Raw genomic sequence first — 17,912 nt, forward strand, 5'->3', positions numbered from 1 at the left:
CACAAATGAAAAGCATCGTTGTGTGCCGAACCGGTTTGGCTCAGTGGATAGAGCGTCAGCCTGCGGACTCAAGGGTCCCGGGTTCGATTCCGCTCAAGGGCATGTACCTTGGTTGCAGGCACATCCCCAGTGGGGGGCGTGCAGGAGGCAGCTAATCGATGTTTCTCTCTCATCGATGTTTCTAACTCTCTATCCCTCTCCCTTCTTCTCTGTAAAAAATCAATAAAATATATTTAAAAAAAAAAAAAGAAAATCATCGTTGTGGTTTTAGAATCCTACTTGTACACTAAGGGCCTCACTGCTGTTCCTGTTATAACTCTCCTCAATACATCAGGTTTAGCCACTGATCAAGCCTCACTCCATGAAGTGATCACCCTTTTCCCGATCTCCTAGAGAAAGAAATTGGAATTGTGTGATGATAGCAGTGAAATCAAGTCACAGTTACAAAAATTAACATTCAGCTGCTACAGAGCAAAGGTCTAATAAGTCTTAATGGGGTTACTTCTATTGGAAACATCGCCAAGTAGTATGAAAAGAATCTAAACCCAGAACCAGCATCTGGATATGTTAGACTTCATGTGAAAAGTGTGCGCTTCATGTATTTTACAGACTTAATGTGCTCAGAAAATTCTACTGAAAAAGACATGAATCTGGTGAGGAAAGGTGGTGGGGAGAGATGTGGAAATATGAGTATTATAAGAGAAAGATGATAATATCTATTCTTATTGTAGGATGACAAAAGAAGAGGAAATAATAGATTTAAAGTAAGGAAAACATATGAACCATAGTGCATAACAGGTCTAAAAACATAGGACTACGAGCTAGCATGGTAACTGGACAGTTGTCAAAGGCAAAACAGACAAATAAGAAGGTATTTGGCAGGGGGAAAAATCAAAGCACCAGAAACTTTGGTGGATCTTTGTTTTATTTAGTTCACAGGTTGTTTTTTAGCATCTACTACCCAGGACCCATTTGGCTCTGCAACCCAAAGTTATTCATTCATGTTCTCCAGCTGCTCCTGAATCCCCAAGCCAGCTGCACCTTTCATGTCTATTTTTCTCCCATTCCTTCCTCTTTTAGGCCTTTCCTGGTCACACTCCAGTGGGGACTCTGATTTTCAGCTGTAAGAACTCTCTTTAACAGAGGAAGATAATTACAGCCCTCCAAACCCGGAGGGAAATAATTGTCCATAGATTCTCACCAACATTGTTTCCCCCTCGGTGAGAACAACAAACGGGTAGGGGGAAAAAAAAGCAGCACAAGGAACTACAGCTCTGACTTGTTGCTTTTCTGAAACCACAGTTCTTAGCGGGAGGAACACCGCATGAAGCAGAGAGCAGAATAAAGGGCCCGCACCACCACCGAGGTTCGGCTTTCTTGACAAGAAATTAAGCATTTTGATGTGAAGGCGTTATCAGGCACACTGGCTGTTGAAAGCAAGCAGCCACAGCGCGAGGACCGCTTCTGATTTCAAGATGAGGATCAAAAAGAATACCTCCTTTTGAGTCCAAAATTTTCACTGCAGCTTTTGTCTTTGTGCCAAGAACCGCATTCACGGGGGAGTTCAGAATGACTTCAAAGGCCTCATCATCTTCCTCTAATCCGTCATAGGTAATTGCTATATTCCACATCTTAGTTGACATTCCTACAAGAAGTAAACATTTTAATTACTCTTTAATTGCTATTTCAATCACCTAGGTGTCAGAGAAATATATTAATTAACATGTCTCCAGCTCCGCGGCAGTGGCCTGAGTGAGCCATTGTACGGCTCCCAACTCCCTGAAGTCCTGCTGTTCTCCCAAATCATATTAAAAGACCACATTTGTTCCCGGACAATGATGATTTCATTTAAATGCAAACACTGTAACAAAAAAAGTAAGCTGCATTTTGCAAGGGATGCACAAAAAAATGGTTAGTAGATGAGAGCCAAGATTTCATTCCACCCCTCCCCCCAACCTGCCCCTTCTCTACTTAAGAATAAACAAGTACTGCAATCTTAAAAGCTCACCAGTTTCAAAACTCTTAAGAGGTCGGTACAGACAGTTATAAGTGATTATTGGATGGTACTTGGTGCTATTCATGGAACCCTTGAAAAATGATTGATTTCTCAAGACAGCTGCCTCCATCGGCCACCCCACTTCCTGGGATCTTTCTGGCCTGCAAATGCTTTTTGTGATGATGTCAGACTCAGTAGCTTGATATCCTCCTAGAGAGAGTGTATGGGCTGGGAGTTCTAGAAATAGACCGAGCCAATTTTTATTTATTTATTTTTTCTGTCTGCCTCTGTTGATGGAGTGACAATCAAGCTTGGTTTAGAGTAACTTTACGAATTTAATATAAACAGTTTTGATGTTTCAAACACATCCCAGGCCGTCCGGGACACATAGCAACCCAGAAACACAAACCATGAAAGCTAGAAAAAACCGCCGAGACTGGTAAATCTTGACCAGTTTCTATGATGTGAACCACAGGACAGACTCTTGAGTTTATTTAGAAGAAAAGTGGTGGCAGCAAGAAAAAACAGTACTGTTTAGTGAAGAAAAAGAGGCTCAAATTGAAGGGGGAAAAAAGATAATAAACTTATGGTTTACCCTCTAGGACTAAGTTTTGAAAACTTTACTCCATCATTGACTCATCCGCTATTTAAGTGCCTGCATTCCCATGCATTTCACCTGCATCTACAGTTGCGCATTTTATTCCCAGCCTTCTGAGAACTGAGTACTTTGCTGACTGTTTTCAGATTGTGCCTCCCAACTGTGCCATCTGCACCACGACATCCTTCTTGAAGGCATTCAATATAGACCTCGTGAGCTAATGGAAGGCTCATTAATCCCCAATCGAGTTCAATGGAAAGATGAAACCGTTAACTTATACTACTCTTGGCGGCACTCAAAGGGAAAATATTAAGTGCATTTGAAATAATTTTATTTTTAAAAAACAGGCTGACAGCTAATTTGTTAGGTCTTCAATATCAGCTGAGTTCTTGAATCAGTTACTTTCACAATCTGCAAAAATAGACGTTGAAGTCTCTAATATAAAATATTATAAAGGGTGTCCCAAAATTCACGCAAGAAGTAATTTTGATAGAAAACACAGGTTTATAATTAGAAATTGTAAATTTTTTATTGATTCATAAAGAATATAGTATAGGGTTATGTATGGAATAGAATGTCGGGTAAATGGCCTCCATGGCTTTGCTGGCACATACGCACTCTTTTGTTGAAATTTTCCATGACCGTTTTGCATAAATGTGGCTGAATTTCGATGAGGCTCATTTTCATCTTGATGGCTTGGTTAATCGACAAAAGTGTCACATTTGGGGTTCAGAAAATCCACGAGTGATTGTTAAGAAACAAATGCATCCACAACGTGTCACTGTTTGGTGCAGATTTTGGGCTGGAGGCATCATCGGGCCATTCTTCTTCGAAAATGCGGCTGCTCAGGCAATAACAAAAGAGTGCGTATGTGCCAGCAAAGCCGCGGAGGCCATTTACCCGACATGCTATTCTATACATAACCCTATACTGTATACTTTAAGAATCAATAAAAAATGTACAATTTTTAATTATAAACCTGTGTTTTCTATCAAAATTACTTCCTGCGTGAATTTTGGGACACCCTTTATAAAGTCTCACCACATGGATGGATAAATCAGTCTATCAAACTATTTTATTTTGTATCTATTATGTACTTGCCTTTGCATTAGATGCTATGGGAAACACCAGAGGTGTCATCTAAGCAAGCCTGTCATAAAGGAATTTAAAACCTCTTTGGAAAGGCTCAAGTTGAAGGCGGCAGGGGGGTGGGGGGGAAGGAAGGATTTGGAGGGAAGACATGGGAAAACAACAAACGCAGTCAGGAAGATAGTGAAGAGAGCCTTGCTCAGGGAACACTGAGCAGATGAGCTGCAGGAACAGAGAGGTCACCAAGGTGAGCAGGGGTGATAAGGCTGCAGTGGGAGTTTTTTTTAAAAACAACAACATGTTTTTATTGATTTCAGAGAGAGGAAGGGAGAGGGAGAGAGATGGAAACATCAATGAGAGAGAAACATTGATCGGCTGCCATCTGCATGCCTCCTACTGGGGAGGGAGCTGCAACCCGGGCATGTGCCCTGACCAGAAATCAAACCATGACCTCCTGGTTCATGGGACGGTGCCCAACCACTGAACCACACCAGCCAGGCTGCAGTGGCAGTTTCTAGTCAGACTGCAGAGAGCCCTGGACACTGACTAGGTGGCCGGATTCAGACTTTACACCATAGGCAACAGGGAAGGCTCTTGAAAATGGATGTCTTGAAAAAATGAAACTGAAAGTGTGACGTGGGAAGATTTAGGGGCCCAGGCAGAGGGGCTAAAAGTTGGGAGACCACGTGGGCAACAGCTGTAATGAAACTGGCAGGAAGAAATGAGAGGCTGGACAATGAAGAAAAAATATGAATACAAGATTTTTACTATTCAGAGAACTGTTTGGACTCTCAAAGCCCATAGAGTTAAGCACTATTCAGATAAAAATCCAATAGCAAAAAACATTTCCAAGCCTAATGGAAGGTCCTCTTATTTTAAGAACGTTTTTTATGGAGTAGAACCAGATGGTTAGAGAAAAACGATTCCCAGTTTCATTTAAGTGCTTCTGATTTGTTTGCCTGCATTTCCACTTTGTTTCTATGCCGAGCAGGTGTGCACATAGGACTGACTTTTTTAGGTTAATGAGATTGGAAGAACTGTCTTGTTTTTGCTTTTTCCTTCCTTTCCCACTTTCAAGGTGAAAAGTATTTGTTAAATGACAGAGATTATAAGCCATTTCAGAAGGTTTGAACTGACCCCCTGTTCCCATAAAACAAAAGGTGTGGAGGAGGAGAGGAAGGTGTCATTTTATGCAGACGTACTCCACTTTACAGAGCAGGACCGTTCCTGGCTAGTCTCCTGCAAAGTAGATTTCACCATCGGAAGACATTTTCTCCACGTTTTTCAGTGAATGCCACGTGAGAGCTCTGTTCCTTTGGAAAACATTTTGACTCTTAGGAGTGATGAAGTCTCCATTAAGAAACGTGTTTTAGAGGAAAACAATCCCTGTATTATGAATATGTATACTTAGACTCAAGATTAATCACAAAAGCTGGATGCAAAGGAGTCAGGATTTGTTTTTTGCGTTGGTCCAATGGCTGCAAGGCAAGCTTACTTGAGTATAGCTCCCTAGCCTTGAAAAATCACTCAGTTTCTCTCCAGCTGCCTCCCAAGAACTCTGTAACCTTTTAATAGCCCACTGTCTTTGATTTTGCACTCTCAATTTCTTCTCCAATCATGGAGACTGCTGTTTTTAAAGACATGAACAGATTGCTTGGGCCAAAGGGCTGGGTGTGAGGATGGAGACATCAGACCCAAAAGGGGCAAGAATTGACAAGTGGGAGTAAATAAATATTTACAGGACCCGTGGGCATGGGAAACTTTATTTTCTTTGTCTTTTTAAAAAAATCTTGATTATTGAAAGTATTTCATATGTCCTCTTTATTTCCCCATTGACCTTTTCTAGACTGCCCTACCACGCACCTCAGGCCTTCACCACACTATTGTGGTGTCCATGGGTTATGCTATATGCCTACAAGTTCTTTGGTTGATCTCTTCCCACCCAACCTCCCATCCCTACCTTCTTTCTGAGATTCAACAGTCTATTCCATGCTTCTATGTCTCTGGATCTATTTTGTTCATTAGATTCCACATATAAGTGAGATCAAATGATACTTGTCTTTCTCTGACTGGCTTATTTCGCTTAGCATAATACTCTCCAGGTCCTCGCATGCTGTCTCAAAGGGTAAGAGATCCTTCTTTATTACTCTACATAGTATTCCATAGTATAAATGCACCACAGTTTTGAAATTCTCTGAAGTAAGCCTTTAAGTTATGAAACTGTTTATGACTAATAAGTTCCTAAACAATGAACAACCAAGTATTGTTTTTTTTTTATTTATAATATGTGTTTATTTATTTCTTAACAAGTCTAAATAAGCTCTAAAATCATGACTATTTAGGGCCCCTAGAAACCATTAGCATCTACACGAAACAGCATATAAACTCTTTTAGGCAAATGGGCATTTATCTTATCCTGTGGAATCTGCAAGAAGCTTTCAGAGAGTCCTCTAGTGCAGTGATGGTGAACCTTTTGAGCTCGGCGTGTCAGCATTTTGAAAAACCCTAACTTAACTCTGGTGCCGTGTCACATATAGAAATTTTTTGATATTTGCAACCATAGTAAAACAAAGACTTATATTTTTGATATTTATTTTATATATTTAAAGCCATTTAACAAAGAAAAATCAACCAAAAAAATGAGTTCGCGTGTCACCTCTGACACGCGTGTCATAGGTTCGCCATCACTGCTCTAGTGTGATACATTCTAGTTCCAAACAGAGCCCCTGGTGGCTGCTCAAATCTACTGTGAGCCAAAGTCACTTACAATCTCGTGACAAACTGAGCTCAAGTAATAAAGACGACATATGACAAAGACTCTCGGCTCTCAAAACGTGGACATATTGGGACTCCCTTAACATGAAGTATGAAAACGGCATACTGAGAACGCACCACACCCTTTCACCTGAGGGTTGACCAAAACACAAGAGCCTGCAGCAACCTGAAGGTAAACATCAAATACATGATGGGAACAGCTCTTCCCACCAAGTGTGGTCAGCCTACCGGACAAACTTTTGCAAATCAGAAACATAGATCTCACAGGAGGGAGGCCAACCACAGTATCTGGGCTGTTGCCATGTAAACTTAAGGCTCATTGTGATAAGTTGAATTTTGTCACTCCACAATCCATATATTGAAGCCCTAATTCCCAGTACCTCCGAATGTGACCTGATTTGAAAATAAAAAGGTCTTATTAAAAAAAGGGGGAGATTTGAGCAGAGACACCCATATAAGGAAGATGCCAATATGGACATGAAGACAGCTGAAACCAGGACATGACAACGATTCTACAAACCACTAGAACATGGAAGAGAGTCATGAAACAGGTTTTCTCTCACAGCCCTCAGAAGGAATCAACCTGCCAAAACTTTGACCTTGAACTTCTGGCCTTCAGACCTGGGAGAAAATCAACTTCCATTTTTAAGCTACCCGGTTTGTGATTCTCCGTTAGGGCAGTCCCAGCAAACGCATAAAGTGGTCCAACATCATGCTTCCTGCAGTAATGAGCTGCAGAAAAGTGTTTCTTGTCTATGTTTAACATTAAAGTCATCGGTTTCGGAGTGTTGATGGTATTTGTTTCAGCCATTTCATTTTGCCTTTGCCATAGACATCATGTGTCAGTGACAGACAACAGCAAGAGTTTGGACTTGCGGTGTGTTCTCTGAGCACAGACCACCTCCTCTGCAGGAGACCACAAAGCCCTACGTTCTGGCTGCTTCTCCAGGCCTTTGCCATTGGCCCCTGCACAGCTGATCCAGAGCAAAGGGGAGGAGAGAGAACCACGCAGAGCAGTGAGTGAGTGCTGCCTGCCCCACCTACGGACGCCAGGGAGAGAAGGCATGGCTCCAGCTTGAGTGCTTAAGACAGTTCCCCCAAAGTGTGTCTGTCTGCCTTTCAACTGAAAGTCCCCTTCTTCTTATTCCACCTGCTCAGAATTCTGGGAAATATTCCAGGATTTTCTTTAGCCAGAACAATGACTCATCCTTTGGGTCCCAATGTACTGTGGGTGAGTTGTTTTCATGTCTGTATTTCCCACATGACAGAACATCCTGGAGAGCAGGCAGCATATTTTTGTATCCCCTTTTGCACCTAACAAAATTTTTTCACAGATTGGATGCTAAATATGTGCTACCTAATTAAATAATAAATTCCTTTGGAATGTCCTCCTATCAACCTATTCCAATAGAAATAATTTAGAAATGACCTTTAGGAATCCACAGGAATATAACATTTTGAAACTTTCCATCAAAATAAGAGGCAATTTTTTAAAAAGGAAAAAGAAAAAGATGAGACAATTAAATTATCCCAGCTTTAAATTATTTTTAAAGTGACATCCCTTGTTTTTCCTAGATATTTAGATGTTTCCTTTGTTATGTTATATTCTCTATTTGTTACCATCTAGTTTTTTAAAAACATTTTAATTGATTTTGAGAGAGAGAGAGAGGAAGGGAGAGAGAGCATATCAATGTGAGAGCAGAACATAGATCTGCTGCCTCCTACACGCCTCCTATCATGGATGGAGCCTACAACCCAACGCATCTGCCCTGACTGGGAATTGAACCGGTGACCTTTCGGTGTATGGAATGATGACCAACCAACCAACTGGCTGTTATGATCTTATTTTAAATACATATTCACTTGTAATAAAATAAAATGTGAGGGGCAAAACCTCAAGTCCAAACTGATCTCTCTTGGAGTGGGTGATACGGTTCCCTGAGGAGTTTCTAGTTGGCTGAAGTTGCATAATGTTCTGTCTTCTCCCAAATCTCTAGGCTTTCTTACAAAAACATGAAATAAACTGTAGACACAAAATGTACCTGGGTCAAACTGAATCAGTTTAGATGGAGTCATCGTAAAATCTTTTCCAACTGTAGCTGACACTTGGTTAACCTAAAAAGGAAAAATATGTCCTTTTTTAATAAAAATAAATATTCAGTAATAGAGAAACCTCTAGTCTAGACTAAACGCACTATTTTTAACATGTGTGTTTTTCATTATAATAAACCATTTTTGATCCAAGCTACATGGATCTTCCCTAAAGTTAACATTTTTATAAACTAATATCAATGGAAGTAAAACTTTTTTTTTGCTTCTTTAAAAATAATTCAGTTATTGGAGAAAGAACCATGGATTTTAAACAATACTTTTCTCTTTGTTACGAGTAGGATTTTATTTCATTACCTTCCCTTTATCCCTGCCTTACTCTAAAATAATGCCTCAGAGGAAAGGGAGAGGAAGTGAAGAGGGGAAGAAATACAGGTGCCCCTGACAACCTGGTGCTGATGGTGCAGCCAGCTCTGAGGCCTCCTGCAAGCTCCAGAGCCCTGAGAGCCTTTAGACTGGATGCATTAAAGCAAGTCTGCTCCATTTTCCTGTCTGAACGACACCATCCCTCTTCACAGACATGAATGAGGGCTTTGTGGGGATGAGAGACCTGGTCAGCAACCCCAGAAAGGCAATCTACACCTTGAATCGAGAAGCTCTATCAAGTAAGTTGCAAACACACACACACACACACACACACACACACACACACACACACAATGCAAAAACTGCTCTAATTTAATGAGACTATTGATTGATCTCCTGTTCCCCATACCTACAGCTAAAAACCAGGGTGATTTCAGGGCGCTAAAGCCATGGCCTTCACCTCCCTCGGAGGGGCCTAAATATGTATGGTAAGAACAGTGCCCTTGGCTGAAGGAGAGGCCATCCGGTGAGAACCCTGTGGAAAGCACAGGCAGCTGCTACTTTTGCATTTTTTAGATGTTTCAGGTGGTCAGGAAAGTGGGTTAATATGTCTCTTCATTTTGATACCAAGGAATGAAATGCATGATTAAAAACTCTAACATTCTTCTTTCTATGACCTCAGACATTAGCTCCATCTCTAATCAAAGGCCCTACCATCTGCCAATGGGTCTGCAGTGGGAACATTTTGCTCAAGAAGGATATTACCTCCCAAACACTATTTGCTCTGTGCCTGCAATGCCAGGGCTCCTCCTGAAGTCTTTCACCGTGGAAAGGCAGCCCATGGTGCACCTGTACCCACCATATGCCGGGAGTTGCATATCCCCGCATGCTTCTCGCACGTGCAATTACCTAGTATTTACCACCACTGAGCTTACAGAATCCTTCGTGGGAAGAGGAATGACCTGAGGCAAAGTGGTTGGAGAAATCAGTCCAGTGAAGGTGCATGATGTAAACCAGGGCAAAGAACCAGGTCAAGCGCTTCCTCTCTCCTGGCTCCTGGTCAAGTAGCCAATCAGCTCTGGCGTGAGGCACAGGCACTGGGCGTGGGTAGAGTCATCCCTGAAGGACCCGGGGCCGTCTGACGGAGGCCTGCGCACTCAGCTGGCAGGTTCACGGTGTGCATTCACTTAAGCAGACACAAGGTTCCATGTCACACCACGTATGTTCTTTCTACCTGGCAAGGGAGAGGTAGTGGGGCCCAAATCTCCAGACTCGAGCATATGGTGCTCTCTCTGGAGGACCAGAGGATGATGAGAAAACCAGCCAGGCAGACTCTTTCTTTTTCCATAAACAATCTGCTGGAAAATGGCAGGGCCTACCACACTGTCTGATGTTTTACCAGCAACAAAGCACCCACAGATCCGGGGCAAAGAACCGAGGCCCACGGGAACAATAAATACCGAGTCTGGAGATGGCAGAATTTAGGGGCACAAGGTTCTGATTTGAATTTGTGATTGTAATTGAGACTTAACTGAGATGCTGTTTTCCCCAGGAGCTACTAGTAATACCAGTGTTCCTTTCATTAGACGGAGGAGGGGAGTGTTAAGGTGGTTGCTGTCATCAGTATGTAAATGCTTTTCATACGTTCATTCTCTTGCAGTGCTATTGAGAGAGCAACTCCTTAAAAAATCCTTCAATTCCAGAAGCCATAGGTTGTGTTTCCAGGTCCACGTCAATGGAAAGAAATCACAAGTGGACTAATTCCAAAGGGATTACTGAAAATTCCTTCTATTCCAGGGCATCTATATGGAAATATGCTCTCTTAATTTTGCATTTAAGACTTGGGGACTCTTAAGATAGGTGTGTCCCCTGATTTTCCTTCCCCACTGAGACTGGAGCAAGTGATCCTGGTGCATACTAAGAGAAAGCCATTTGGGGACTGACATTGGCTCTGGGCACCTCACAGAATGCCTAGCCGACAACATTTCTTACCAAGGCAGAGTGTGGCCCAAGTTCACTAGGCTGGATATATCTCTTTGTGAAACAAACTTCAGGATTTAATAACCAGATTTGAAAACTAAGAATGGGTTGAACATATCCTATCTAGGAGCTAATGAAGCCAGATAAAGAAGGGAGGGATAAGGAGATTCTGTACCTAAAACCAGCAGGCTATTGTTGACACTTCCACAATTTAACATTTCCTTGGTGACTCTGAGTTGTTGTTGTTTTTTCTAAGAAAACAATCAAAGGCATCACCCAGCAACCCATGATTTAGCTTGGCAGTGTACATTTGAGAGTTGTTACCTTTACACTCACAAAGGCCGAGTCCATGGAATAGCCCTTCCTGGTAATTTCCAAGGGCAACATGCCCACGCTCTCACAGACCTCATATTCAGTCTGTGACCACTCAATATGAGACCACTTCAGTTCCAGGCTGCACGCACGAAAAAGAAAAGGGAAACTCATTAGAAGTTCATACACATGGCGATCGAGGTCCTCTGCTGGGGAGGAGATGGACCCCTGGGTGCACATCCTGGTGATGGAAGTGGTTCCTCAACCTAAATCCATGCTAGAAATCCTTACACTTGTCTGCTGCACTTTAGTTCACAAAAAACTTCTGCTAACATCATCTCATTTAACACTCTCTTGCCAACACTATAAGGTATAGTGAAATGATTAGAGTTCTATTTTACAAATGCAGAAATTAAGGTTAAAAGACCTTAGGGCTCTAACCGGTTTGGCTCAGTGGATAGGGCGTTGGCCTGCAGACTGAAGGGTCCCAGGTTTGATTCCAATCAAGGGCATGTACCTTAGTTGTGGGCACATCCCCAGAAGGGGGTATGCTGATCAATGTTCTCTCATCAATGTTTCTAACCCTCTATCCCTCTCCCTTCCTCTCTGTAAAAACTCAATAAAATATATTTTTTAAAAAATGGCATCTCCCTGTAGTCGGGAAAGTGTCATTGTTCAAAAAAAAAAAGGGACTGTTGGAGTTCCCACCGTTATTAATGACAAAAAAAAAAAGAAAAGAAAAGAAAAGAAGAGAAAAGAAGAGAAAAGAAAAGGAAAGAAAAGAAGAGAAAAGAAGAGAAAAGAAAAGAAGAGAAAAGGAAGGAAGAAAGAAAGAAAAGCGGGGGTGGGGTGGGGGAGCTCCAATTTGAGTGTCCTGAAGGGAGAGGAGCCAGCTGTTGTGGAGTTCAAGGAGACATTCACTTTTGCAAAGGACACTGATATGAAACCTTTTCTCTTATCTTTGGCCTTCCCCATCAGTGCCCCGAGAACTGTTCCCGGCACAGACCTTTTCTGAACTTGGGTCCAGTTAAATAGCAAGTTATCTTTGAGGACGTGCCTAAGAATTAGAATGTGCAGGTGTTTTATAAGCAGTATCTGTTTCCACATCTATGCATTTAAAAGGGCCATCCTAATATGTAGCTCAGACGCAGCTAAACAACAGAGTAAACCTAACAGAGGGTCGCCTTTTCCCCGGAATATATGCAGTGAGCCCACCATTTGATATAAACTGTCTTCTTTAATCCTCAAATGGAGAGAACCTTTTTTTTTTTCTTTTCCTTTTTCAGAAGAGAAAACTGAGCGCAAGAGATATTAAATAACCAGCTCAAAGACAAAAAGCTGTGTCAAATCTGATAGATAGCAGAGACGAAATTCCCAGCATAAATCTGAAGCCAATGTTCTCCTCCTCCTCCTCTACCACTTTTCTCCCCAACTGAAGTTCATGACTCTTGTGTTTAAACTCATGCAGAAAAATACAATTTTATCTGTATCGTGAAATATTTCTTTGTGAGGTTAGAAAACTTAAAATGTTCCGCCCAAACATGTCTCTCCAAACATGTTACTTTTCACCCCCTGTAACCTTCTACAAGACACAGGCAATCTTCATTATGATCATTGAACACACTCCCACTGCTTTTGTCGCATTCATTTCCCTTTCAGTCTACATTTACAAAACCCACAGTGGTTCCCTTACTGTATTTTCAAACTTCCAATTGGATTCAGGCTCTTTCCTCTAGATTTAAATTTTTTTAATCATTTTTTTTTCTTGCAGATGTAGAAATTCTGAGTGCCAGCATGTGGATGGAGTGTGAGTTCTCAGATCTCACGGGGTTCTCCGGGTTTTCCTGGGGACCATTCCGATGAGAGAGTAAGTTTATCCTCTGATGATCCCTTTATGTCCTTGCACCAAGCATGTGTCACAGTCATATCCTCTATATTAAGTTCACTAGCAAAATAAACGCACTGGCATTGCCTCCTACTTCAGTGACCATGGACCAGTAGGACAGATGTGGGAGCCTGGAGTGATGCAGAGGTTCTTGAATTTCTATGAGCATTGATGTTCATTTATCAGTAGAAATGTAGTGTCACTGGCATGCTGGACTTCATACAATTTTAACATAAAAATAGGATCCTTACTTTAAATCATATTGGAAACCTCATGGGTCTTTAATGCACCTGAATTCAAATCTGGCATGAAACAGATCAAGAAATCAAGAAATAAATGACTATGCTTTTTTTTTTTTTAAAGTACAAGATATCAAGCAACAAGGACATTATAAATGCCAATAGAAATAACATTCTATTCTTCGTCTTCTAATTAATTCTGTTATTGTTCTAAATAACATGTTGCAAAGAATTCCTACAGGAACCAGCAGAGAGATTGGGGGAAAGAACAAAAGCATGAAACAGGAAAGACAGAAAAGCAATGGGAACGCGTGCAATAGATAAATACGGATGCATTTCAGCTAAGACTCAGCAAGGTTCAGATGAGTTGTCCTGCCCAGTCTCCTGAGGATTTAGCCATTGCTGACGCTCACCAGGACAAGCGGAAATTCATCAGTGTTACTGTGCAGATCCAGAGGACCTCCAGGCCTGATGCTAAATGCAGCCTGATGGCTGGACCACATCAATAAAGGGATGAGGCAGCATGCTGCTCAGCTTCAAAGCAGAAAGGGTCTTGGCATCTGGGATGTGCCTGCGTTTCCCAGATGCACCAGAGAATGCTTAGAGCAGTGGTTCTCAACCTTCCTAATGCTGTGACCCTTTAATACAGTTCCTCATGTTGTGGTGACCCCCAATTTCATTGTTACAAATTGAACATAATTAAAGCATAGTGATTAATCACAAAAACAATATGTAATTATATATGTGTTTTCCGATGGTCTTAGGCGACCCCTGTAAAAGGGTCGTTCGACCCCCAAAGTGGTCTCGACCCACAGGTTGAGAACTGCTGGCTTAGCGGTTCAGGTTGTTGTTACACAATATTCTGTTTTATTTCTTTGAAATGACTCACTACAAATAATATAGAGCTATTGAAAAGACATACAGGTTAAGCCAGGCTATATATTTTCCAGAAAAAAAATATTTAAATTGTGAAGCATTTGTATACCTACAGGATGTGTGCAACACATGTTTCGAATGCTTTTTGGTTTGTGCAGGACTTTATCTGAGAAGATCTTTCTATGCTGAGACTGTGGTTGCTTAAACTCTACACAAACCACCTGCAAGAAAAGTAAGAGGTGTAGTCAACCACGCGGGAATTCCCCCTGCTGGACGCCACCCAGATGTGTGCTCGACATCGTGTAGATAACCAGATGCAGGAGCCCAGGAGAGAGACTGGGAATGCTCTGGACGTGTGGGTGTCACGGAGACAAGGGTTGTTTCAAACCTGCCCCTTTTAACGACCCCTCCTTCCCCTATTACCATTGAGTAAAGCTCATTCTAAGGCAAGAAATGAAATTTCTTGATACAGGTTTGCAAATCCGACATGGAAATCGTTTCAAGGCATTTAGCAGGGGGTGAGAACTCCTGTAGCCCCTGGGTTAAGGTTTCTCAATCTTGACACCATCGACATTTGGAACGTGATCATTCTTTGCTGTGGGGGGCTGTCCTGGGTACTAAAATATTTAGCAACATCCCTGCCTCAACCCACCAAATGCAGTGGCACCCACTTCCCTTCAGTCACGACAACCAAAACTGTTTCCAGACATTTCCAAATGTCCCTTAGGGGGAGTCATCCCCAGTGGAGGGACACTTAGCTAAGTGATTTGGGTGCACTCACCAAAATAGAAACATTGATTTGATGTGCAAACTAAATTTTGGTTCCCCAAACCACTATTGCGAATGGAAGACACAGGATGAAGTAGTAGGAATTAAACTGGAATATACAAGTCATGAGGCTTCTGGCCCCTCTGTCACTCACTGACACTAAGTCAGGTATAAGAAAAGCTACTTAAATATTCAATTTAAAATCACAATGCATCCCCAAAGTCCAGCATCTGTGATTCCCCATATCCCAACCAACTCTTTCCTTTTCCAAAGTATGTATCACATACATTTTAAACATACTATTTAATTTACTTAGATACTACTAGTATGTATGCTCCAAGTAAAAAGGGGCCTTGCTCACTGATGTATTTCCAAGTCCCTTGTCGAGTGCGGAGGATATAGTAAATGTTCAATAAATATTTGTTAAATGAATCTCCTTTAGTCCACTGTTTCCTAAGCTCAGTTGACACCAAACCTCCCCACCACCCCACATCTATATTAACATTAGATTATAAACAATTCGGAAAAAAAAAACAACTAGGCTAGGATGATCCTTCTATGTTCTTTCTAGCTCTGACTTATTCTGGGTTCTGTGGCTATTATTGGACTTTATTAGAGAGAAAGATGGCATCGATAAAAGAGCATTCTACCAGCATCCTGATTTCTTAACGCACATGTATGCTCTTGTCTAAGTGCCTGCATGGTTCTCGACATTTGGCAATGTTGAGAGAGAGCTAAGATTGTCACAGGGAGAAGGGTAATACTGCATTTCATGGGTAGAGGCCTGGGAGGCGGCTAAACATCCGGCAATGCACAGGACACCCACCCCACCCCCATCTCGTAACAAAGAAGTACCTGGCCCCAAATGTCAACAGTGTTGAGATTAAAGTCAAAAATATATACTTCCTGACATCTTATTCTGTGGCTACCTGATTCATTAATATGTGGGAACAATAAACTTAAAGAAACACTTGTGATTCAAACTCCAGTTTGGGATTTGGGACATTAATCTAGGTTAACAAGAGTGTGTAAAAAAGAGTACGCAGCCAATCTATGCCTCAGTTTCCTCACCTCCCTAAGTGTCATAATCATGAGTCTGTGCTTCAAAGGAGTCGAATGAACCTTAATGAGTACCCAGTAAGTATTCTGAGCCTCTCAGCGAAAGGTTTTACAGAAGCTAAAATTGTGATTAAATTATTCTTATAACTAAGTCTTCATCTATAATCAAGTAGCATGTGACTGAAGATGATAAAAAATATTTTTCCAAGTAGTCAATCTAAGATTTATCAATTCAAAGAGGATGCTATTAAGGTCTGTAATGCAATGCTATGAACACCTGTGTTTTCCTTTTTGTCTCTCTCTCATGATAATGCGGAAACAGTGTTTAACCAGGAGGCAGCACAGTGAGACCCAGACAAGTGCCTTGGAGTCAGACACATCTTGCAACCACTTAGTGTGCGATTACGGTCAGTTACTCCGTCTCCCCGGGTCTCAGCTTTCATTATCTTTACAATGAGGAGAATTATACTCACGTCAAATGATGAAAATTTAAAAGTGCTAATAGGTGGAAAGCACCTGTACACAGTGGGTGCTTAATAAGTGCTATTTCCCTTTCCATCCTCTGTGCTTTCCCAGATCGAATCTGGAAATAAATACGTTAACTTCTGGCGCGCAGGGAACATGAAAGCTTTACCTGGCCAATTGTTTCAACCTCCTCCCCTATAAGGTGTTTCATAAAAGCCGCCAAAGCACTGCAGAGTTCACCTATTGGACAGTCCTTTTCTGTTTCATTTCTTTCATGCCTTCTCTTCTAAGGCCAGGAGTGAAGACTAGGCCAGCTAGAGTGAGGGCAGCCAGAGGAAGGAAAGGAATCGGGTGCTTGGGATCACGGAGCGGCTGGGGAAACAGCCTCTGAGAGATAAAGAAGCTCCGTGTGGGTCAGTGCTTCTGGCGAAGTTCACTCTTTATGGTGCCCTCGAGGAAGAGGTCAACATAGAAGGCCTATGAAGAAACTGGTCAAAAGTCGGCTCCATTCTGTGGTCTGCAGAGGAGTTTGGGATGAATGATGTGGGTCCTGTGTAGTTTAGTTGCAGAATTCTGAAGAGCACATTGAGGTTCAAGTTGGACAGGAGAACGGACTCGGGCTTGGCCACCCAGGGGAATAAGAGCAGCATGCACCTTGCGGTCAGGAGGGCAGGGTCCTCTTTCGGCTCTGCTCCTCATCCACTTACGTGACTTCAGGCCAACTGCTTAAATGCTTTGAGCCTGATGTCCCTCTCGCCCTCAGAGGACTGTGCTTGGTAAATTAAATTAGGCAACATATGTGAAAGTGCCTAGCACAGTACCTGAAATTCAGGCATTCAGCCAAGTCTAAATCTTTATGCAAATCTCCATGGATTTCAGTGTTATACAGTAATTTCTATTCATGATAAAATGCCTCCCACATGTATTCTATGAACAACTTGTTCCCTGAGCTATCGAGGGGGACAAGAGAGCTAAAGGGAGGGAGAAGTAGTTCTGTGGTCAAACCAAGTTCAGATGTGCTACATACTATAGCTCTCTCTGAGATATCCCATGCAAGCTTCTCTATGGTTCTGGGATGTGATGCACACAATCTAGCTACCTAGTAATAACTTGATTTGTTTAGCTGATTCGAATCAGCTTTCCTAATATCTTTGTTAATGGAGCAGCCATTGACTCTTCAGAGCTGGTATTCCATAGAAATGCTGCAAGAGCAAAAACTTACTAGCAATCAAGATTCTGGGACCTTCCCTCTGAACATAGATCTTTCTTATTTTGTAAAAGAGTTCCCCTTCTGCTCCAGAGCGCACCCACCAGTCCCTTTAGCTTTATTACAGGTCTTCACTCATTCAAATAGGCAGAATATTAATGTGCTCATACTGTCTAAGCCAGAGAAGAACACAAAGCACTACAGCATTTAGCCTATTGATTAAGGAGCATATTGATTGTTTGCTTTGT

The 17,912-nt window shown here is 41.9% G+C and overlaps 1 protein-coding gene across 1 annotated transcript in view; it reads right to left on the reverse strand.

Moving 5' to 3' along the window:
* Positions 1 to 17,912, reverse strand: part of FREM1 (FRAS1 related extracellular matrix 1) — a 120,886-nt gene that overhangs the window by 15,628 nt on the left and 87,346 nt on the right. Inside the window, exons 27-29 of the mRNA XM_036331189.1 lie at positions 11,178 to 11,307; positions 8,501 to 8,573; positions 1,496 to 1,645 (exon numbers count right to left, since the gene is read on the reverse strand). Coding sequence (XP_036187082.1) covers positions 1,496 to 1,645; positions 8,501 to 8,573; positions 11,178 to 11,307 — 353 coding nt within the window. The remainder of the gene's footprint in view (positions 1 to 1,495; positions 1,646 to 8,500; positions 8,574 to 11,177; positions 11,308 to 17,912) is intronic.

This window comes from Myotis myotis, unplaced genomic scaffold (genome assembly GCF_014108235.1).
Source record: "Myotis myotis isolate mMyoMyo1 unplaced genomic scaffold, mMyoMyo1.p scaffold_m19_p_12, whole genome shotgun sequence".
Taxonomy (NCBI): domain Eukaryota; kingdom Metazoa; phylum Chordata; class Mammalia; order Chiroptera; family Vespertilionidae; genus Myotis; species Myotis myotis.